At 36.4% G+C, this 23,785-nt stretch overlaps 1 protein-coding gene across 1 annotated transcript; it reads left to right on the plus strand.

The window, feature by feature from the left end:
* Positions 1–1,449: 1,449 nt before the first annotated feature.
* Positions 1,450–22,102, plus strand: LOC117327114. Its single transcript, XM_033883953.1, has 5 exons — positions 1,450–1,567; positions 10,130–10,469; positions 11,589–11,639; positions 14,775–14,804; positions 18,907–22,102. Exons 2-5 carry the CDS (start codon positions 10,151–10,153, stop codon positions 21,504–21,506), a joined length of 3,000 nt encoding a protein of 999 aa, XP_033739844.1. The 5' UTR covers positions 1,450–1,567; positions 10,130–10,150; the 3' UTR covers positions 21,507–22,102.
* Positions 22,103–23,785: the final 1,683 nt, after the last annotated feature.

Below are 23,785 nucleotides of genomic sequence, written 5' to 3' on the forward strand. Positions count from 1 at the left end.
AATGTGATCGGTCGAAAAATTCTTTTCATTCTTCTGTGAAAGAAATTCCGAGAATGGCGCGAAAAATGTGACGTCACAATACGACAATTGACGTTGCGTATTGATTTGAGAAAAAGAATCCCATTTAAAACCAGTAAAATTGTACATAAAAAATGTTTTAGATTAGGAAATCATTTTCAAAAATAAATTATAAGCGTTATGGCAGTTATTTTTTAGTTTCATCGGGATATGAAACAAATTTTGTTTGCAAACTTCTGTAAGAATCCGCTACGCGGATTCATACAGTTTGCAAACAAAATTTGTTTCATACACCGATGAAACTAAAAAATGACATCAATGCTTAAATAAACAAAAAGCAAAGCAAAATCTAACCATAAAATCTTTCCGACACTGGGCAAAAAAACAACTGCATATGGAGATGAAGATAAACTTGGCTCATTGTAGGTATTTAGTTAGATCTCGATCATCAGGCCTTCTGGGTCAAGATAAATACAAACAATCCTATATTTTATACAATAAATTATATACCTGGATAAAAACCCTTAATTCTGGTTATCTGGCCTTTCCTTGATTATATTAGCCCGCCTTCTTGTCAGGTCTAGAAACCGACTTGAACACGCCATAATTCAAAGATCGCGCATTCAGTCATGCTCGGATCCTGGTACACGCTTAGAATCTTAGAATTCATCTTGTGACACGCTCACTGATTGGTTACTAAATTTGCGTTACTTTTGCATGGTTTTTAACGCGAAATACTTTTAAGTGTACATAGTAACGCGTTATTTTTGCATTTTAACGCGTTACTTTTGCATTTTAACACATAACTTCTGCAATTTAACGCCTTACTTTATGTCGTTATATTAGCACGGACCGCAACCCATACTTTTCAGAAACATGTGAAAAGAAAGAATGAAAAACTCTATACTTTTAAAAATCAATGTTACGAATAGGATTTTTATCAGTTGACAAATTGTCTTTGTTCTTTATTTTTTTATTTATTTTTTTTTTGCGGCATAGCCGTATACTATTCTTTTGGCCCCAGATATGACGCGACAGGTGGCGTTACGGGTCAAGATGAAGTACAAAAAAAATGTATGTAATTGGTCAATATGTAGCGGTAAATGCAAAATGTATCTGTTCAAATGACACATTCATAAAAAAATATATTCCTTATTCAAATGCAGCTCTAGCTCTAGTCTATTATCACCAAAATGATTCTTGAAAACAGATATAATTTTGTTTTGCGTGCTGAAACGCTGGGTGGCCAAAGATTCCAAATAACAAAGCCATTGCAACATCACTAACTTCCAGGAGGCACAACTTTATCGATATTCAAAGAGCCATGGCACTCAATATGCTGTATGTTCCCCGGGCGGTACCGGGCCAACGGCTCGAATGGGCTGTAATTATTATCACCGTTGAAAGTACTCTTGGCCTCGTTCGGGTGAGTTTAGCCTATTCAGCTGTTTGCTTCCTCATTCGAGTTCATTCAACCAGTCTAGAGAAAATGACAAGAAACCACGAAATTCCTCGTCTAAACTTACGGTGCATTACCCAGACTCAACAGGTAATCGCAAAATGGCGTCAGTCTTTCATATGTTATTTTAGTGATACAGATAGAAATGTATTTATCCTGCAACTACCACCGCAGTGTCGGAATGCACCCACCATATAGGGCTATAGTTTTCAATCGATCGCCTGCGATGGAGCCTTGAAAAACCACTGCGTCCCTCTTCGGTGATGCTAAATATAGAATTTTAGAATAAGCTCGTTTTCAAAACGAAACTAGAATTTTGCATATTGTCGTCTGCAGAAGGGACCCAGGTAACGTAAAAGCATAATTTGAAATATAATTTAGCCAGCAATATAATCTAGCCAGCTGACCTGTGATAATTTTGACATATTATCAAAATAAGACAATATTTTACCATTTCCATCAAGAATATTTTAATAAGAAGCTCCAATAATTTAAATAACTGTATATTAACACATAAGCCCAATCATCGACAAGGCAGAAAGGGAGCATATTATTTTAGTTTGGTTGATAACATTAATATGATAATTGAGTACTTTTACCTTTACAAACTCAAGAACCTCTATCTAAAATGAAAGTAGAATGGGTCAATGGCATCACGAAAAGACACCTTTTTTTAAAAAGTTCATATTTCTTTCAAAAAACATTTTTGTGTTTGTAAATCGACAGACAAGATTAAAATATGCTGAAATAAATCTGCATATACTTACATTTGCCATATTAACTTAGAATCATACATTTGAAGGGCGTACAAAAAAAAGTTCTTAACTGCCGCTAAAACACGGAAGTAAACAATGGTAAAGGAAAGATCCCCAGCGCAGTGCATTTCTGTGCATATGAACCCTATTTGATCAAAACCATCCTTGGGGTAAGGGGAATAGATTTTGCATAAACAGTGACTCTGGCCCCTTGGGGCGGGGCCCAATTATAGTGGAAATAGAGGGAAAATCCTTTAAATCGCTGTAAGTTATCAAGCTATATATGGAATTGAACCCAATTTATTCTGATATCCACCCAATATTTTGGCATGTCATCTGAACAACATATTGACATGTCAACCCAACATATTGACATGTCAACCCAACATAATGACATGTCAACCCAACATAATAACATACAACCCCAACATAATGTCATACCAACCCAACATAATGACATACATGTAATTGATTTTGCTGTGAGATATTCCAGGGGTGAAGAGAGTGTATCTGATCATTACCCCTGGGGTATTGAGGATGTCTTGGATTTTAACAGTTGAAAATTGTTATCGATTTTTGGATCTTTCTTAATTTTTTATGTGTGTTCCCCATGTTTTTGATATCAAATGATTAAAAGAAAGATCAAGAGAGGAATGAAGGGGAAAGTTATACATCCTTCCTTCATAGGACTTAAGATCATTTAATGGTTGGTGCCACAATCCCTCTTGGATATCTTGTGATATTTAGCTTACCAGGTCCGAAGCTTATATGTCATACCGTAGGGTCCGGCGTCCGGCTGTCAATCTGTCTGTTCGTCAACAATTGACCTCTTCTTCAAAACTGTCCGCAGATCAGAATTTAACAAAATTTGACTGGTAGCATCATTATGGGGTCGGGATTAAAAATTGTACAAATGGTTGGGCTGACCCACCTGGGGGCTGAGGGGCGGGGCCAAAAGAGGTCAATTTGGCTAAATTGATATAAACAACTAAGTTGCTAACTCTATGGTTTTACTACAACATTATTTGAAAAATTTCATAAAAAATATGTCAAATCAATATTTCAGTACATGGTTTAATGTTCTAGATACATACTGGTTCCACAAATGTACCAAGTTTGAAGATAATTGGTACATCATGTATATAACTTAAGGTAATTAAAGCAGGGCTTCAGTTCAGGATGAGGACTTTCATACTTGCCAACTTTTTAAAATTCTCATGGGGGAGAAAGTGCGTGAGTGACTTTTTTGACCGGAAAACACATTTCACGCGCGACACATTTAGCAAACAAAAACTAAGGGGAGATAATTTGCTATTGGAAAATAAATTCCTTGCATGAACACTTAAGCTTCCTTCCCTCACAGAAAAAAAGGTGGGAAAAAACTTATTTCAAGCTTGGCCAATGATCTTTTTTATTCAAGTTTGGAAAGATAATTATATAAGCAACAAGTTACAAAAAATAGCTGAAAAAGTACATCATTTTTAATTATTTCTGGATATGATTTAACTCACTGTTCACTCTAAATAAAAGTATTTACTTAGATGTGTTATGAAAATTATGTTGTAAGATAGATGTCAGTCAATTAAATGCAAATTATCACAATGATATCACTTTCTATCAAGCTTTCTCTCCAGCAGTAAACTTAAAAAAAAAATACCTAAAATGTCACGATAAATATCTAGAGTACAATATAATATCTGAATGAAATTTCAAATGTTTCCTTTGGATTACAACAAAGACAATAATACAAAAAAAAAAGGGCTGTACCTGCAGTTGTATTCACTATATGCTTACAACTCAGTACTTTGTAGGTGGGGACTGATACTTAAATTCAAAGTTTTAACATGACAGTATTTAGTTTAAGAAAGTGAGTATTTGTGGACATGTTTTTGTCTTTCAAAATGTGAATTGGGAAAGTTTCAGCCAAAATAAGTCTCTGCTAATTGACACTATAAGTATGCTGATGCTACGGTGATTGAAACGACGTTACCTATGGGCGGCCGTTTTAGGATAAAATACAGACACTACTTAAGTGCAAAAACTTTTGCACTTAAGTGCAAAAACCACATAATGCAAAAAAACCTCTTTTGCCATTATGTAGTAATCTTTTTACATTATGTACCTGTGCACATAAGTGCAAAAAAATTCTTCGTATCCCTCTCTTCAAAATGGATCGTTCCAGTAATACTAGAACTCTTTAGCACTAAACAACACAAATGTTATCCCTTGTCTGCGCATAGGGGTTTTACTTGCATTTTGGGAATTACTCAACAAATAGAGATTTTGATATTTTCTTTTCTAAAACACATTTGTTATCATTATTTTCCTTAAGGAAACCATGACAATATCTCTCAAGAGGAGTAGCATAGCAAAAAACTTTTTTTACACTTAAGTGCAAAAAACTTTTTTTTACACTTAAGTGCGAAAAACTTTTTTTTTTACACTTAAGTGCAAAAAAACTTTTTTTACACTTAAGTGCAAAACACTTTTTTTTTACACTTAAGTGCAAAAAACTTTTTTTTTTACACTTAAGTGCAAAAAACTTTTTTTTTACACTTAAGTGCAAAAAACTTTTTTTACACTTAAGTGCAAAAAACTATAAATTTGTCCCTAGATTATCATCCATTTACATTATCAGGCCTGGGAGGGGGGAGGAGGCTTTTACTTTATATTTTTTACTAAGAATTTCCTGTAATTGTAAATATGTCTAAATTAATACATAAAAGCATGTGAAGTGTCCTTATTCCTTCACTGTTTACATTATTTTGGTCATACATGTAAATGTTACAGTTAATCCCATTTATCATGCTACACTCCGGAAATGTCGATATTCGCAATGACATGTGATACTCTTTGCAAAATAGGAATATTTCTTTAATCAATACTTGGGGTGTGACATAATAATTCAACCAGCACAGTTTCAAGCTCTGGTTTTCAGCTTTGCATTCAAGTCAAATGCAGTTGCATTTATTTCCACAAAAAGTAAGTAAATTCATAGATATTTGCGTGGTAAAGACAGTACTATGTAATATTACCATAATTATAACTTGTTACCAAACATATACTGGACGACGTGGTCAAAGAAGGTCTACTGTAAAAAACCTTCTATTATGGTTTATATTTCACATTGATCGATTGTACCATTTCAAAGCAACAAAGCTTTTTTTATATAATTGTTTCACTTCTATATGTACGGGTTACTTCCCTCATCACTACAGCTAATTTCGATAAAATTGTTTACATTCTATCTTTATATTAATTGCCGAGCATTTGTTTCAACTGAGGACACCTGCATGAAATTCGTGTCTCGGGCGACATTTGTCGGTTATAATTTATTTATCTATTTATTTATGGGTTTTACGTCCGCTATTACGGCCTTTCAGCCGACGAGTCGCTCGGTTACAAGATTAACACGAGGTTATATAGAAGCCGCCATATTGTTTACGTATCGCTAGGGCACACTGCGACAGTATGCATGATTTGATTGGTCGATACGAAATTGATAGAACTTCGCCCATTGGTCGACCAATCATTGTACTTCATTTTGGACCAGTCGAAAAAATTACTTCGGTAGGTGAATTTCTTGTTGGAAACCGTTTCATTTTTTTGCACTTAAGTGCAAATAATTTTTTTGACACTTAAGTGCAAATCTTTTGCACTTAAGTGTAAAAAGAACATAATGGCCATTTGGCTTTTTTTGCACTTAAGTAGTGTCTGTATTTTATCCTAAAACGGCCGCCCATAGTTACCTACCGGCAACCAGGCCTTCGGTCTATATGGTCGTTATTGTGAATTTATTTCCTTGTGCTAATTATCTAAAGATCAGCCAATGTTTAAATGTAGTTAACATTTCAATAAGTAATCTGTCAAATTTGATACTCCGTTGATAACATTGCCAGTGTTGTTTTCTGTCGGAGATATACTGTCAAGTAGAGGTCGTTTATGCGCTTGACATCAAAGGCATTATACAAAGCCATTTACAAGCGTTTAATCAACCATGACTGACCTGCTACAAAACCATCACCACGCGTCCTCAGCTTAATTGGTTTGAATTAATTGTTTATTTATCGGGGTATTGTCACCCTTGCAGTCAGTGAAGTGTCAGAATTTCGTTACGGTCTGTGAGCAGGTCAGTTAACTGACCAATGCCCCACACATATGTCTTTCACCAGCCAGCAAGCGTTACCTGTCATAGGCCTAAGTGAATCTAACAAGATGAATAGGGGCTCCATACGGGGTTATCAAGACATATTCTCCAAAATCGGGAGAATACACTATGTCACTTTGTTTCTTTTGATGCATTTAAGGTCAGATATGCCAGCATATCAAGGGAGACAATCTGCTGTGAAGGGAGAATTTCTCTGCAGCAACTTTCTATTTTGATTATTGATAATCATCAATTTTGAGTCTGATTTGGATAACAAAATGGCAGATAGGTGACCATCTTGGATTTTCACAGTTGAATAATATTATCGCTACATGTATGTCTTGAAATTTACTGGAGGGATATTTCTCAAACTTTACATATAAGTTCTCCTTGGTCCCTATTTGTGTCCATTGAATTTTAAGTCTTATTGGGAATTAGGAAAATGGTCATCTTGTATTTTGACAGTCAAAATTAGTTTATTGCTATTTCTTGGAAAGAACTAGATGGATATTCTCCAAACTTCATACGTGGGTTCCTCTTGATCTCTAGTACTTGTGCCAATTCAATTTTGAGTTTGATAAGGAAAATAAATTAAAATGGCAACAAGAAACCTTCTTAGATTTTTGCCTTTGATTCCTTTCAGACAACACTTTTTCACTAGGCCTCCACCTCTGGGTCCAAGTTCGAAACCTACGTGGGGCAGTTGCCAGGTAATGACTGTAGGCCGGTGGTTTTTTCTCCGGGTACTCTGGCTTTCCTCCACCTCCAAAACCTGGCACATCCTTAAATGACCCTGGCTGTTAATAGGACGTTAAACAAAAACAAACCAAACCTTTCAGAATGTTCCTAGATCTTTTTTAGACTACTACTGTATAGTTGCTTTTATTCGTGGGGGAATTTAATTTCGCTATATTCGCGGTCAAGGTAATGTCCGCGAAATTAAATACCCGTGAATATTTTTCACCTTGTGATAACTATAAGTGACAACTATGACAATGAATAATAAACAATCTTTATTTAAAGCATATTGTTAAGCAGAACATGTACATCGTAAGTATACATGTAGTTTCTACAGTTTCACGATATCATATTAGAGTCGCATAAAATGTGTACATCGTAAGTATAACTTCTACTATTTCCCTATATGGTATTAAAAGTCACATAAAATATTAAAACCATTTATATACATGTATACTGAATACATATTAATTAAAGTCCGGCAAGGGTAAAAGCATTGCGTAGCATGGCCTTATCGTTTGCAAGTTTGTCAACTGCGGCTACAAGCCACGATGCATGCAACGGCTTGGTATTTGATAGTTTCAAGTCAATTTTTACACCATTGATGTCATTTTCCTTTTCCAGTTGTTTTTGGATTTCATTTGCGTAATAAGACTGAAACTCCGATTTCAGATGACATTTAAAAATGTTGTTCGGGATAAGGTCAAGGGGTTGTAGCTGGTCGGTACAACAGGCGGGTACATACGCCACACGTATACTGTTCCTTGCTAAAAGTTTTAACAGATCATCACCACTGTGAGCCTTGTACACATCAAAGATACAAATAGCCTTTGATTTTATAGGCAGATCGAGTTCATCATGAGCATTATCAACGTACGGAACTATGACTTTATTGACATATTCCAACATCGACTCTGCTCCAGTGACTCTCCGTATGAGTGATATTCCATTATGAAGGGAATGTGAATTGTGGGTGACATAAGTCAGTTTTCCCCTGATAAATCACTTGTGGTGGTAGCACAGACCCATCTTTTGCTATACCAAGTAGTGTTGTAATTTGACGCTTGTCGTCGCTTCCCGTTATAGGAACTTGTTTAGACCCTGCAATACAAACAATTTTGTAATCAAAACGAATATTATATAATGTAGCTATTTAGTGGAATGGTAATTAACGGGTTTTGAAAATGACCGTGTTTAAACAAACGTGAGTATATTTCTTAAAAATATGAGAAGTGTTAATACATACAAGCTTCTGGTTATTAGGGCAGCTTATACACGGTTCAATTAATTGTAGTCCGCGCTATTATACATGTAAAAACTTACCTGTATCAGCCATTGTCCAATTGCCGCAGGGTACAAATGGCACACCTGTCTGGTCCCAGTTAATGACCAGCTGGTCAGGAACGTGTCATCTTTAATTATCTTTTCCATTCTCCGATTGAACACAGTTTTTATTTCCTCAAAATCTCCAGGAATATTTTTGACACCTTTAGTTGCCTTTCGTTTTGATAGACCCATTCTTCTCATCAAAGACTTGGCCCATTCTTTGTTAATTTCCACAGGACCTCCATATTCCCTTAACAAAGTTTTATTCTTGTTCAAAATAACACCACGGGCCGCTCCAATACGATTTGTGTGTTAACAACACCGCCAGATTTCCGTAATTCTCTCAAATAATGTCTCACAATTTCATCATATATTCCAATTTTAATGGCCTGCCTCGAGGTGAACAAGACAAAATTGAAGATTTTGACTTATCTGGAGATTGTATGTATTGTTATTTTATGCTTCTTAAGGTAGATTCGTTGATTGGACGACCAAGGATTTTTGTGAAATGCTTTGCAGCTTTTGCTGGCCCATTGTCTATGTATATTTCGCCAATTTTGCCCTTTGTTCCGGCGAATGGCTTCCGTAATCCCCTCGTTTTCTCTTCTTTGGGGTATGAACATTTGTTGTATTTATGTATGTTTTGAGACTTCCTCGTTACATTTCGTATAAACGACTGCAAGATCGGGATCGGCCTCTGCAACATTGCGTGGATCAGGTAAAAGTGGAGATGATGGAGGTTTCACTCCAAGTTTCCCGTATTTCAACCAATTCTCCATATGTACGTCTACACGTTCCAAATCATTACAGAAAACTGAGACACAACGCTAACTCACAATTGCAAAATGAATTTAGTTATGAACACAATTCACTCTGTAATCCTTACCTGTTCTTACCTGTGGCTGTCCTTTGTTCACGCTGGTTTACTCGGGTATCGTATTAACCTTTATAATCCCCCGAGGAGTTACGAATGGTTACACTATAATATGTATGTGATACCTATGTCAAGAAAGATAACTCGGACTAATTCATTTTTGTAAGAAATTGAAAATGCGCGAAATTTTCTCCCCGCGAAATAGTCCTGAACAGAAAAACGCGAAATTTTCACCCCGCGAAATTAAACAACTATACAGTATGTAGGTTCCATATGTTTACAAATGATTTGCATATCTAACGGAAAAAGAGAAAGAAGGGAAAGTATAGGAAAAATCTGTTGAGAGGATTTTATAGGACTTATCTAGATCATTTAATGGTTGGTGCTAAAATTCCTCTGAGAAATTTTCCTTTGCTGAAGCATGGGAACCTTTTTTCACATCAGACAGATATATACTTAAAAGCTCTTATAATGGCGTATGGATAACACAAGAGGCTGTCCAAATGAGAAGTCAATACTGAAATACATGCTGTAAGCTCGTTAAGTGTATTGTAATTAAACACTACCAACATTCTTTTCAGAAATATTCTCTTAAATCTCCCTTACATCTCTTACATTTATGGAGGTTTCACTTGTTATGTCTTAAGAGCAAGAGAGGAAAGATGGGGAAAAGTAGAGAAGAAATGAGTCATGAATTAAACCCAGGAAGATAATTTAGTGGTGGGTGTCAAGATCTCATTGTGAGCGCTGCAGGCCCTCTTGGTCTCTTGTTTTCTGTTTGAGGTCTTCGTAATGTGTATGTCTCTTTTCAGGTATAAAAGAAACAATTCAATATGGCCACAAAACAAGTAGTCACAGAAAATGAAGAGGAAGCCATTGGTGCCCAAAATGAGTTGGCCTTGCATCTGGATGATGGACTTAAGGAGGAAGAGTTTGTTAAGTTGAAGAATCTGTTTATAGGTTGTCCTTTTACTTCAAGACAACATGAGAATATTAAAACTATGGCAGATCTATTTCAACAACTTGAGAACGATAAGAAGATATCTGTGGGAAACTACAAGTTTTTTGCAGTAAAATTGGAAAAAATTCATCCTAGGCTGGCTACTGAAGTGCAAGAAATGGAGAAACAAATTCAAGATATCCTGAATGGAGGTAAAGGCTTTTCACTGACATAAACAGTAAAAATATCTAAATTGATATTGACAATGAAGATTTTATAATTCATATTTTAAAAGTATAAATATAAGTTTTTAGGTCATCTAACCTCTAACCCCAACCCAAAGGGTTGGGATGACCTATAGTCATTGTGCTTCATCCATCTTCATCAGCCGTGTATAAACTTTCCAAATTTTAAACTTCTAAAATTTCACATGTGGGATTCAGCTCTAACTTAGCTGAAAGGGTCCCTAGATGGACTGACAAAATGTTGTATTCTTTGGGTCAATCCAAAATCCAAGATGGCTGCCATCTTGAAGCCAACATTTTAAACGTCTTCTCCAATAACACTGTTACTATAAAGCTGAAAATTGGTGGGATTGTTAAGGAAGGGGAGCGAACAAAGTGACATTATTTTTGGCCATGTAAAAGTTTCTACATTGCAGCCATGGTAGCAATTTTGAAACATGATGCGCAGTCATGGTTTTCAATGTCACTGCCGGTGTGCTTTCGCAATCATTGATTCCACTTGTTGTTAAAGGGATAATAAAGGGGTGACAGCAATATAGAAGAAATAGAAATTAATCCTATAAATTGCTACTTAAAGTCCTGAACCGGTGATCAAATTTGGTCAGTAGCATTAGATAATGAAAACGATCCATTGTTGTATTTATAAATAGCCTCCCTTGAGTTCAGGTCTGGAGGTATATGGTACCAATGCAGTAGGGAAAGTAGATGTTATTTCTTCTTTAAATCAGTTCCAGTACTGATCGAACCACTGAATGGATCAAATTTTATCTACAGCATCCTTGGATGATATAGGAACTGAATGTTTTTTATTATCATAAGTTTAGTCCTTTTGAACAGAATTTTCTTTTAGTCACATTTGTACTACCTATAGTTTAAGCTGGAGTTAGTTAAAGGAAATTGTTGGATTTCCTTGTGTGGTACCGAGACAGAGGTGGATCCCAAAATCAGAAATATTTATGATTTTTTTTTCATAAATTTTATGATTTATGCAATATCAAGGCATACCATCCAGGTTCCTTAGGCCTTCTGGGTAAAATCAATTTCAGCTATTTTAGTTTGTATCAACTTTTTCTTCTGCTTTTTAAGGTAATCCCTCTGTCATGGATGTCCCAGCAGCCAGCACAAGTCCCGCCCAAGGTTAGTTTAACAGCTGTAGTTTTTCTCGGGCCTTTATTTTTTATATCAATGTGCAGATATGTTAATATAACTTGATTCTTAGTTCTGTTAGATTTATTGGTTAGCCCTGTACCAGTAATATGACCAAATAGTCCTGTACCTATAATGTGACTGGATAGTCCTGTTCTAGTAATGTGACTGGATAGTCCTGTACCTGTAATGTGACTTGATAGTCCTGTACCAGTAATGTGACTGGAAAGTCCTGTACCAGTAATGTGACTGGATAGTCCTGTACCAGTAATGTGACTGGATAGTTCTGTACCATTAATGTGACTGGATAGTCCTGTACAAGTAATGTGACTGGAAAGTCCTGTACCAGTAATGTGACTGGAAAGTCCTGTACCAGTAATGTGACTGGATAGTCCTGTACCAGTAATGTGACTTGATAGTCCTGTACAAGTAATGTGACTTGAGTCCTGTACCAGTAATGTGACTGGATAGTCCTGTACAGGGAATGTGACTGGAAAGTCCTGTACCAGTAATGTGACTAGAGAGTCCTGTACCAGTAATGTGACTAGATAGTCCTGTACCAGTAATGTGACTGGATAGTTCTGTACCAGTAATGTGACTGGATGGTCATGTACCAGTAATGTGACTGGAAAGTCCTGTACCAGTAATGTGACTTGATAGTCCTGTACCAGTAATGTGACTGGATAGTCCTGTACCAGGAATGTGACTAGATAATCCTGTACCAGTAATGTGACTGGATGGTCATGTACCAGTAATGTGACTGGAAAGTCCTGTACCAGTAATGTGACTTGATAATCCTGTACCAGTAATGTGACTAGATAGTCCTGTACCAGTAATGTGACTGGATAGTCCTGTACCAGTAATGTGACTTGATAGTCCTGTACCAGTAATGTGACCGCATTGTCCTGTACCAGTAATGTGACTAGATAGTCCTGTACCAGTAATGTGACTGGATAGTCCTGTTCTAGTAATGTGACTTGATAGTCCTGTACCAGTAATGTGTCTGGATAGTCCTGTACCAGTAATGTGACTGGATAGTCTTGTACCTGTAATGTGACTTGATAGTCCTGTACCAGTAATGTGACTGGATAGTCCTGTACCAGTAATGTGACTGGATAGTCTTGTACCTGTAATGTGACTTGATAGTCCTGTACCAGTAATGTGACTTGATAGTCCTGTACCAGTAATGTGACTGGATAGTCCCGCACCAGTAATGTGACTGGATAGTTCTGTACCAGTAATCTGACTGGATATCCCTGTACCAGTAATGTGACTAGATAGTCCTGTACCAGTAATGTGACTAGATAGTCCTGTACCAGTAATGTGACCGGATAGTCCTGTACCAGTAATGTGACTGGATAGTCCTTTACCAGTAATGTGACTGGATAGTCCCGTACCTGTAATGTGACTGAATAGTCCTGTACCAGTAACATGACCAAATGGTTCTACCAGTAATGTGACTCGATAGTCCTGTACCAGTAATGTGACTGGATAGACCTGTACCAGTAATGTGACTAGATAGTCCTGTACCAGTAATGTGACTGGATAGTACTGTACCAGTAATGTGACTGGATAGTCCCGTACCAGTAATGTGACTAGATAGTCCTGTACCAGTAATGTGACTGGATAGTACTGTACCAGTAATATGACTGGATAGTCCCGTACCAGTAATGCGACTGGATAGTCCTGTACCAGTAATGTGACTGGATAGTCCTGTACCAGTAATGTGCCTGGAATATAGCTGGCTTGGGATAATGGAGATTATTTTTCCCTGATATTAAGTAATAATTAATTTGGTGAATCTTTTGTAGTGAAGGGTTATCATGAAAACAAGTAAATACAAACGTACATGTATTGATAAGTTAGAAAACAGTTGAATGTGATATTAAATTCTGCTAGACTAAGTATAAACATGCAACATGTACTGTGTATTATATTGTCAGAGTTTCCTTGTTTTGATAGAAGACAGTCTGGACAAGATCCATGCATTAGACATAAATACAGTCAAACTTCGATGTTTCGAAGTTCAAGGGACTAACAGAAAAACTTCGAAACAGCGGGACTTCGAATTATTCATGGTTGACAATAGATCGATGTTTTCTTGATAATGACCATATATGTTAACGTTACATGTCATCGGTGTCTTCGTGATGATCGTCGCCTGTCAGGCTCAAAAGTTAATTTATACCTCAAACACAACAAAATAAAAATACTTTTCATTAATTATACCTAAGCATTTTATTAATTAAACAAACTATGTATCGGTTACAAAACACTTATATCGCGTTTAACAGATAAAGCAAAAGAAGTACAATTAATGCACACTTACGTAAGTCGTTAGGCTTTTCTGCTAAAGACACGTGCGGTTACGTTATGTGCATATAAAATACGGAATGCCGATCGGTTGGAGAATGCATGATTGAATGACAAATAATCGATTTACTTGGATATTTATGTATAAGTTTGCAATGTGACACTTATGAGTGAAGACATCGCTAATTGTTTGTGTTTAAAATTGGTCCGCTTGTTTTATAGTTCCGTAAAATTTACTCACAGACCGCTGATTTCAATGGCGGCGAAGATTATCAGAGACGACTACCGAAATGTTTTACCGGAGTGATTAAATGTCATGGCTTCTAAATACACCTTTTATCTATCAAATTGGTCTGATTATTAATTAACCCCATGATCGGGAGTGACAACACACGCTATCGTTATCCCTATTGTCAGTAAGGGCATCTAGGGGAGAAGTGTGAAATCTTGCCGCGGGGGTCACGACCAACACCTGTCCAGTGGTCAGTACAGGTAAACTTTTGTTCGAATCATGAGATGTCAATTACCTATGACATCATAGCTAACGGGCCATGAAAAAAGTTCGATACATCGAAAACTTCGATTTATAAAAATTCGAATCATGCATAGGTTCGTTAGTAGCGTTATATAGTAAGGAAATTCGGGACCAAGCAAAAAGTTCGATACAGCGAGAAATTCGAATCAACGAAGTTCGAATCATCGAGGTTTGACTGTATGTAATTTGTATTTAATAATGTACAAAATAATTTTCTTTAAACTCTGACATCGGTATTTTAATGTACAAGTATTTAATATGAATTTTTTATTTTACAGAAATCCATGCTGATCTACTGCCTTTGATAAGTGAGTGTTGTTGATGTGCAAAAATGCAAACGATTCTCAATATTTGGGACCAGCAGTACCAACATAATTCAAAATATAGGATTAAACATCAGTGATTTATTGATCAGAGGATGCATGCTGACGTCGGATTTATCTCCTGTATAATTCAAATCAAATCTGTCTCAGTTTCATGTTCCACTTTAATACAGTACAGTACCTAGTGGCAGCAATCACATGATGGGTCATGATCATTGTCTGGTGAAATAATTCTACGGTACCATTACATTGTATGATAGAAATGTTTATTTGTTTTTTAGCTCAACTGCCCCAAGGGCAAGTGAGCTTATGCTGTAGCCCAATGTCCGTCCGGTGTCAACCTTTCCATTTAAACAACTTCTTCTCAATAACCAATAGTCCCAGGGAGTTGATATTCGGTATGTAGCATGCTGGGGTAAAGGGCTACAAAGTTTGTTCAAATAAATTACCTTGACCTTCGAATTCATTCAAGATCACAGACGTCAAATATGTCACAGGTGTCAAATAGGCTCAAATCTTTAACCAACTTCTTCTGAAATTTAGCCAAAATCCCCATTGAATTAATATTGGATCTGTAGCATGCTGGTGTGAAGGGCTACCAAGTTTGTTAAAATGAATGACCTTGAACTTCATTCAAGGTCACAGGGGTCAGATAGGCTAAAATCTTTAAACAACTTCTTCTCAATTACCAAGAGTCCCAGATATTTGATATTTGGTCTGTAGAATGCTTAGATAGAGGGCTACCTAGTTTGTTTAAATAAATGACCATGACATCGGCTCACATTCAAGGTCATGTGGGTCAAATGTGCTTGAAACATTCAATGACTTCTGAATAGCTTAAGTGCCCAGAGATAAAAAGTCTACAATATTTGAGCAAATCTATGGCCTTGACCTACATTACATAGGGGTCAAGTAGGCCATGATTTAAAAATCACAAGAGTTGAATATGCTATCGCACTTAAAGACTTCAAATAACTGCAGGATCAATCCATGTAAAGATCACCACATTGCAGGTGGGCGATTCGGGCCCATTGGGCCCTTGTTGCTTATATCTATTATATTTGAATCTTTTTGAGGATCTCGTTTTTAGCCCACCATCATCAGATGGTGGGCTATTCAAATCGCCCTGCGTCCGTGGTCCGTGGTCCGCCCGTCCGTCCATCTGTCCGTCCGTAAACAATTCTTGTTATCGCTAATCCTCAGAAAGTACTGAAGGGATCTTTCTCAAATTTCATATGTAGGTTCCCCTTGGTGCCTAGTTATGCATATTGCATTTAGGGACTGATCGGAAAACGACATGGCCGACAGGCAGCCATCTTGGATTTTGACCATTGAAGTTTGTTATCGCTATTTCTGAGAAAGGACTGAAGGGATATTTCTCAAATTTCATATGTAGGTTCCCCTTGGTGCCTAGTTATGCATATTGCATTTTGGGACCGATCGGAAAACAACATGGCCGACAGGCAGCCATCTTGGATTTTGACCATTGAAGTTTGTTATCGCATTTCTCAGAAAGTACTGAAGGGATCTTTCTCAAATTTCATATGTAGGTTCCCCTTGGTGCCTAGTTATGCGTATTGCATTTTGGGACCGATCGGAAAACAACATGGCCGATAGGCAGCCATCTTGGATTTTGACCATTGAAGTTTGTTATCGCTATTTCTCAGAAAGCACTGAAGGGATCTTTCTCAAATTTCATATGTAGGTTCGCCTTGGTGCCTAGTTATGCATATTGCATTTTGGGACCGATCGGAAAACAACATGGCCGACAGGCAGCCATCTTGGATTTTGACCATTGAAGTTTGTTATCGCTATTTCTCAGAAAGCACTGAAGGGATCTTTCTCAAATTTCATATGTAGGTTCCCCTTGGTGGCTTGTTATGCATATTGCATTTTGGGACCGATCGGAAAACAACATGGCCGACAGGCAGCCATCTTGGATTTTGACCATTGAAGTTTGTTATCGCTTTTTCTGAGAAAGGACTGAAGGGATATTTCTCAAATTTCATATGTAGGTTCCCCTTGGTGCCTAGTTATGCATATTGCATTTTAGGACCGATCGGAAAACAACATGGCCGACAGGCAGCCATCTTGGATTTTGACCATTGAAGTTTGTTATCGCTATTCCTGAGAAAGGACTTAAGGGATCTTCCTGAAATTTCATATGTAGGTTCCCCTTGGTGCCTAGTTATGCATATTGCATTTTGGGACCGATCGGAAAACAACATGGCCGACAGGCAGCCATCTTGGATTTTGACCATTGAAGTTTGTTATCGCTATTTCTGAGAAAGGACTGAAGGGATATTTCTCAAATTTCATATGTAGGTTCCCCTTGGTGCCTAGTTATGCATATTGCATTTTGGGACTGATCGGAAAACAACATGGCCGACAGGCAGCATTCTTGGATTTGACAATTGAAGTTTGTTATCGCTATTTCTCAGAAAGTACTGAAGGAATCTTTCTCAAATTCCATATAGGTTCCCCTTGGTGCCTAAATCTTAAATTTTATATATAGGTTTCCCTTGTTTGAAAAGTACTAGGTTTCATCTGAATTTACACAGATTAGTAAGACTTAGAAGAAGAGAAAAGTAGAGAAAAGATCAATCTGACATGGAACCTATGAAGAACATTCAATGGTGGGCGCCAAGATCCCTCTGGGATCTCTTGTTTTAGTTTTCTGTCAATTAATTTCCTTGTTTGGTAGGCTTTACAGTCATATTTAAAGTTATATTTGAGTTGGTGAGACTTTTGATTACTTGTTTTTCTCAAACTGTTAGAAAATCAAACATTGATCATGACTGAATTACAGTGACAGGTGATCATGAGATTTCTAGCATGCCACTCATAAGGTGATGCAAATCTTCTTTTCATGCAAGATAGTATAAAACACTATATGGTATTCGATGGACGTATATTGTTCTGCCCCGCAAAGCTCTTGTTTATCATGCAGTTATTAGTCCCCTACCGGTGAAACTGGGGGGGACTATAGGTTTTGGCTCGTCCGTCTGTCTACTCTGTCCGTCAGGCCGTCTGTCCGGTTAAAGTTTTTGTTAAAGTTTTATAATGGTACGCCATTCACTAAATAATGGCATTAGGGTGCTGATTCTTTGCATAGAGGTTCTTTGGGTGTGTGGCATTACTTTTGTACAGTTAAAAATGAAAAAAAAAAAATGAAATTTTCTACATATTATGAACTTAACTGTTTTCTCTGTATTCTTCAGGTTAAAGTTTTGGTTAAAGTTTTATAATGGCACACCATTCACTTAATAATAGTATTAGGATGCTGATTCTTTGCATAGAGGTTCTTTGGGTGTGTGTCACTACTTTTGTACAGTTAAAAATGAAAACAAAAATATTTTCACTTTTTGAATTTTATTCCATATTATGGACTTAACTGTTTTACTCTGTATTATTGAGGTTAAAGTTTTGTAATGACTCGCGATCTCCATTCACTTAATAATGGTATTATTACTATGCTGTGCTATGCAGAATCATGTTTATATTTCAATCCAAGGCTGTTATTACACATTTCACTTAAAAATTCACTTTAGATTCTTTTACTCTGTACAGTAGACATACCAAAAGAATACCTGAATATCTTTTAGGGGCAGGAAACATTGTTTATTCAACCCAATAGAGTTGAATTTACACATTGTTTGGAATGAACTTATTTTCATAAAATGATCATGTTTCAGTTTTGGCTAAACTTTTTTACTCAAATTTGGCTAAAGTTTTAACTTGAGGGCACCGGTAGGGGACATTTATTGTTTTAGCAATACTCACAGAATGCTTGTTGATATAGTACAAATGAAGGGGAGACAACCCATGTTATGTCTGAGACATTGAAAGACATAGCAAGTCATCAAATGTAATGGTAAAAAATGTCATATAGGTAATATACAGTTACCGGTAATCAATTCTATGGCAGTTGATTCCCTGTTTGAAAACTTGGAGTTTCCTGTCGGGTAGATTTTACAATATTAGCCCTATTAAACAAATCCATGACTTATAAAAGTTCTAAAAGGTGTAAATCTAAATATCAATTTCACTGCATGACCATTTCTCTCTTATTTTTTTTCTCATACAGAAGAAACAAAAGATATGATCAAAGAAGAAATAGAAAAGAAAAAGAAAAAATTCCTGGAGACCAAAGCTTTCCTCGATGCTAAAGACAAGCTCCAAAAGAACAGAGTTCTAGTCATCAAGGGAAACACAGGCGATGGCAAAACTTCTACCGCCATTCAACTCCTTCATTGGCTGATAGAGGAGCAGCAATGCAGAGAACCCCGTCAGCTTTTTGACATTAAGGATTTTGAATTGATGACTTCTAATTCTAATCTTGTCACTTTTATTGATGATATTTTTGGTGAGGAAGATGTAGGTAGAAATGATGTACAAGAGTGGAACAAAAGGCTCAAACATGTACAAAGACTTTTTGTTGGTGAACAAATCCAGGCCAATTTTCTCCTCATTACAATTCGTAATGAAATATTTAATGCTTTGGGAAAGAGTTCTTTGGGAGAAATTTTCATTCCAGATTACATCATTGATCTGAGCTCAGGTGAGTACAGAATTGCAGATGAAAAAAGGGAACTTTTAGAGAGGTATAGGCCAGGCAATTTCTCATGGACAGAGCAAGAAATAGAAAACATTCTATCTTATGCCCCATATATTGGATTCCCAAAATGTTGTGAGCTTTTCTGCGAGTCTAATGATCATGAGTTGCAGAAAACACGAAGTGATTTCTTTATGAAGCCTGTCAAATTTTTGAAAGAAGCATTTTCAAGGTTACCAGAATGTTCTGCCATTTTGTTTCTGTTCCTCAATGGCGGGGAGATAAAGGTAAAAGATCTAGACCCAAATGGTGATAAAGTAAACAAAACATTGTTAGAGGAAGCTTTTGATATTAATTTGGTTGATTGTGAAGTTGACAGAACCTCAATGACATTTAAGAAAAAGGTAGGATTTGTGAAAGAAAGTTTTGAAAGATTACTAGGATTTTTGGTAAGGAAGGAGAAACATCGATTGTCTGGTGATGAAATGTACAGATTTGATCATTCTTCTATATATTTCACAGTAGCCCTTTTGTATGGAGACAAAACACCAGTTGGTTACATACAGAATTGTCCCAGAAATTTCCTTCGTTATATAACAACCTCAAAAACATTTGAAAATATGGTTGTCATATCATCTGATGATTATACAGACATGTGTAAACGTCTGCTCCAAGAGTTTCAGTGTGAGGTGCCAGAGGTGATACCTTTTAATGACATAAAAGATTCATCCACCTGGATAGACAATTTTGTTAAGAGATATGATTTTGAAAAAATAAGTATTAGTATTGGCTCTCTAGATGTATGGAAAGATCCTGTCTTTCTTGAGGAATTTTTCGAGTTGTTAAATGAGAGAGAAGTTAATAAACTTGAGGTGCTCAATAAAGCATGTTACTTCTGTGCTGAAGAATGTGCTTTATATCTTCTGCGTAAGGGAGTCCAACCTGACAAGGACACACGATGGTGGTCATTGATTACAAGAGGTGGTCATGGTAAGGGAGATGCGCATGTACTAATGAAAGTTGTGAAATACTTGAATGATGAGATAAAACTTAACTTGCTAAATGAAGCATGTCGTTTTAGTTCAGAAGAATGTGTTTTATGTCTTCTGTGTGAGGTAGACAAACCAGACAAGAACATTCTGTTAGATGTTGTGAAGGGTGGAAGTGTAATCCTGTTTTACAAACTACAAAATTATGACGTCTCTCTAACAGTCAGGGATAATGACAATAACAATTTCCTACATGTGGCGTGTCAGTATAACAGAGTAGAAATGGTGTCAATGCTGTGTGAAAAGTATCCAGACTTGGTACATGACACTAATCATGCAGGACAAACCCCACTTTATTTAGCAGCAGGGAAAGGAAACTGTTCTATATTCAAGTTAGTGGAGAGAACTGTACTGAACTCTTTGTATAGAGATGAGGATGAACAACACAAGTGTAAGACAGAAGATGTGGTTCATAGGAGTTGTGCGTGTAGTAAGTACATGTCTCAGTTAGTGAATAACTATGGCTGGGAGATAGATGATAATAGGGTTGATAAGTATGGCTGGGAGATAGATGATAATAGGGTTGATAAGTATGGCTGGGGGAAAGATGATTATAGGGTTCCAATTAGAGATCCTCACATACCGTTATATGGAAATGGAAAGGCGTGGACAATATTACATGAGAGTTGTGCGGGAGGTAGCAAGAAGCTTTTAGTTTATTTGTGTGAGAAATACCCAGCACTGACCACAGTTGTAGATAGCTACGGGCGGACAGTGTTACATGTGAGTTGTATGTTTGAACACAGGGAGATGTGTGTTTATCTGTGCGAGTCAGTCCCACAATTAATCAGAGAGTTAGATAACAAGGGCCGTCACTGCCTGCATTATATAGCCATGTATACTTCAGATGTAGATTTGTTCACCGAGTGTGAAACTCGTGTGAAACAATACATGGAGTCATTAAAACTGAAGTATGACATCAGAACCATATGGACATGGGAGGGCCGATCCGTTTTAGACTTGGCAAAGGAAATGACAGAGAAAAGGGAAAGAGAGTTGAAAAAACAGACATTAGAGTCGGGGGATCACTACGAATATAACAACCCATTGTATGATCATCTTGATAATGTGTTTAGTGAATAAAAACGCTATTATTTGCCCTGGTAAACACATAAATAATCAATACAGGCCATTTAAAACAATCGTTTACAAATCCTGAGTGATAATGAACTGCCAACATTCTAACAGGTTAACATGTTAAATATGTACTTACCCCAATGTAAATACACTTTGATGCAGTTTCAAAAAATAAAAAACAATCTTTATATTCATGCTTGATCACTATGACATTAAAAAAAAAATGTGAAAAAAATCGCATTATACACTTCGTTGGAACAACGGTCAGCTAAATAGAACAGCCAAATTAATCAGAAAACACTTGGGCCTACTTCAAACGCCATTTATTTACTATAGACAGGCCAGGCCTTCTAATGTGATTACATAATTATAATAAATAAATAATAATGTATACAAACAGCAACCAATCATTGCCATGCTTTCAAAGGGTGATACATGTGCAAACAAAGTATAATTACAGACCTGCCAACTACTACTATTTTATAGTAATCTTTACTATTTTGTGGTGGTCGTTACTCTTTTTTCTCTCGAAATAGTAGCAAATTACTCTTTTTGATGCAATAGATTTGGCAAGAATTGTTAAGAATTACTCTTTTTTTGCTCAAAAATGGGCCAAATTACTATTTTTGAATTTGAAAGGTTGGCAGGTCTGTAATTACTGTAGTCGGAACTCTTCTAAGCCAGCGTTAAACCACACACCTCAGATCTTCACCTGAGGTTACGCGGTCGACGTTCTAACCAACTGAGCTATTGCGGTGTTAGTTAACTTAATTACACTGTGTATATAGTTCTCTGGTTTACTGTTGAAATACCAATACGAGTTAAAATTTTAAGTTAACTTCACATCAGATTTACTTTCTGTAGTGTTTCATATTGAGGTGTCTGAGAAAAATAAGATAAAAAAATCAGATTTCAAATTATAAAATAAGTAATATTGCCTGGCAAACATTGTGGGATTGTTTTGGAAATTGTTTTTATTCTTGAAAATACTACTATCTAGTGCCTAAAATACTACTATCTAGTGTCTAAAATGCACATTAAGAATAAGGACAAAAAAAATCTGTCTACTGAGGATTTATTTAGGGTGAGGGTGTATTTCAGGGTAGGTATGAGGGTGTGGGTGAGGATTTGTGTGTGAGGGTGGGTATGAGTGTGTGTTTCAAAGAAAATAAGAATAATTATATTACTTTTGTATATTTATTTCATTTGGACTAAATCCTATATGTAGATGTATAAATGGGACTAGGTCTATTAGATGTTGGGGATTTGTTGATCCTATGACCTATATATTACACTGTGACTAGGTCCATTAGATGTCGGAGATTTGTTGATCCTATGACCTATATATTACACTGTGACTAGGTCCATTAGATGTTGGAGATTTGTTGATCCTATGTATATGTCTATATATTACACTGTGACTAGGTCCATTTGATGTTGGGGATTTGTTGATCCTATGACCTATATATTACACAGGGACTAGATCCATTAGATGTTGGAGATTTGTTGATCCTATGACCTATATATTACACAGGGACTAGATCCATTAGATGTTGGGGATTTGTTGATTCTATGTATATGTCTATATATTACACTGGGACTTAGTCCATTAGATGTTGGAGATTTGTTGATCCTATGACCTATATATTACACTGTGACTAGGTCCATTAGATGTTGGGGATTTGTTGATCCTATGACCTATATATTACACAGGGACTAGGTCCATTAGATGTTGGGGATTTGTTGATCCTATGACCTATATATTACACAGGGACTAGATCCATTAGATGTTGGAGATATGTTGATTCTATGTATATGTCTATATATTACACTGTGATAAGATCCATTAGATATTGGAGATTTATTGATCCTATGTAAATGTCTATATATTACACTGGGACTTAGTCCATTAGATGTTGGAGATTTGTTGACTCTATGACCTATATATTACAGTGTGACTAGGCCCATTAGATATTTGAGATTTGTTGATTCTATGTATATGTCTATATATTACACTGTGACTAGATCCATTAGATGTTAGAGATCTGTTGATCCTATGACCTATATATTACACCGTGATTAGGTCCATTAGATGTCGGAGATTTGTTGATCCTATGACCTATATATTACACTGGACTAGGTCCATTAGATGTTAGAGATTTGTTGATCCTATGTATATGACCTATATATTACAATTGGACTTGGTTCATAGGTTGGAATAGTGGACTGTCATATGAAATTTTACCATATAATACATTAGCCCTAGATGTTGGATTTGGATCTAT

This window comes from Pecten maximus, chromosome 5 (genome assembly GCF_902652985.1).
Source record: "Pecten maximus chromosome 5, xPecMax1.1, whole genome shotgun sequence".
In the NCBI taxonomy this organism is placed as follows: domain Eukaryota; kingdom Metazoa; phylum Mollusca; class Bivalvia; order Pectinida; family Pectinidae; genus Pecten; species Pecten maximus.

Excerpts from the sequence above, each read along its gene's own strand:
- LOC117327114 (XM_033883953.1), top strand. The coding sequence starts at position 10,151 with ATGGCCACAAAACAAGTAGTCACAGAAAATGAAGAGGAAGCCATTGGT. Across the intron at positions 10,470-11,588 it reads TCAAGATATCCTGAATGGAG|GTAATCCCTCTGTCATGGAT; the intron begins GTAAAGGCTTTT and ends CTGCTTTTTAAG. Across the intron at positions 14,805-18,906 it reads TGATCTACTGCCTTTGATAA|AAGAAACAAAAGATATGATC; the intron begins GTGAGTGTTGTT and ends TTTCTCATACAG.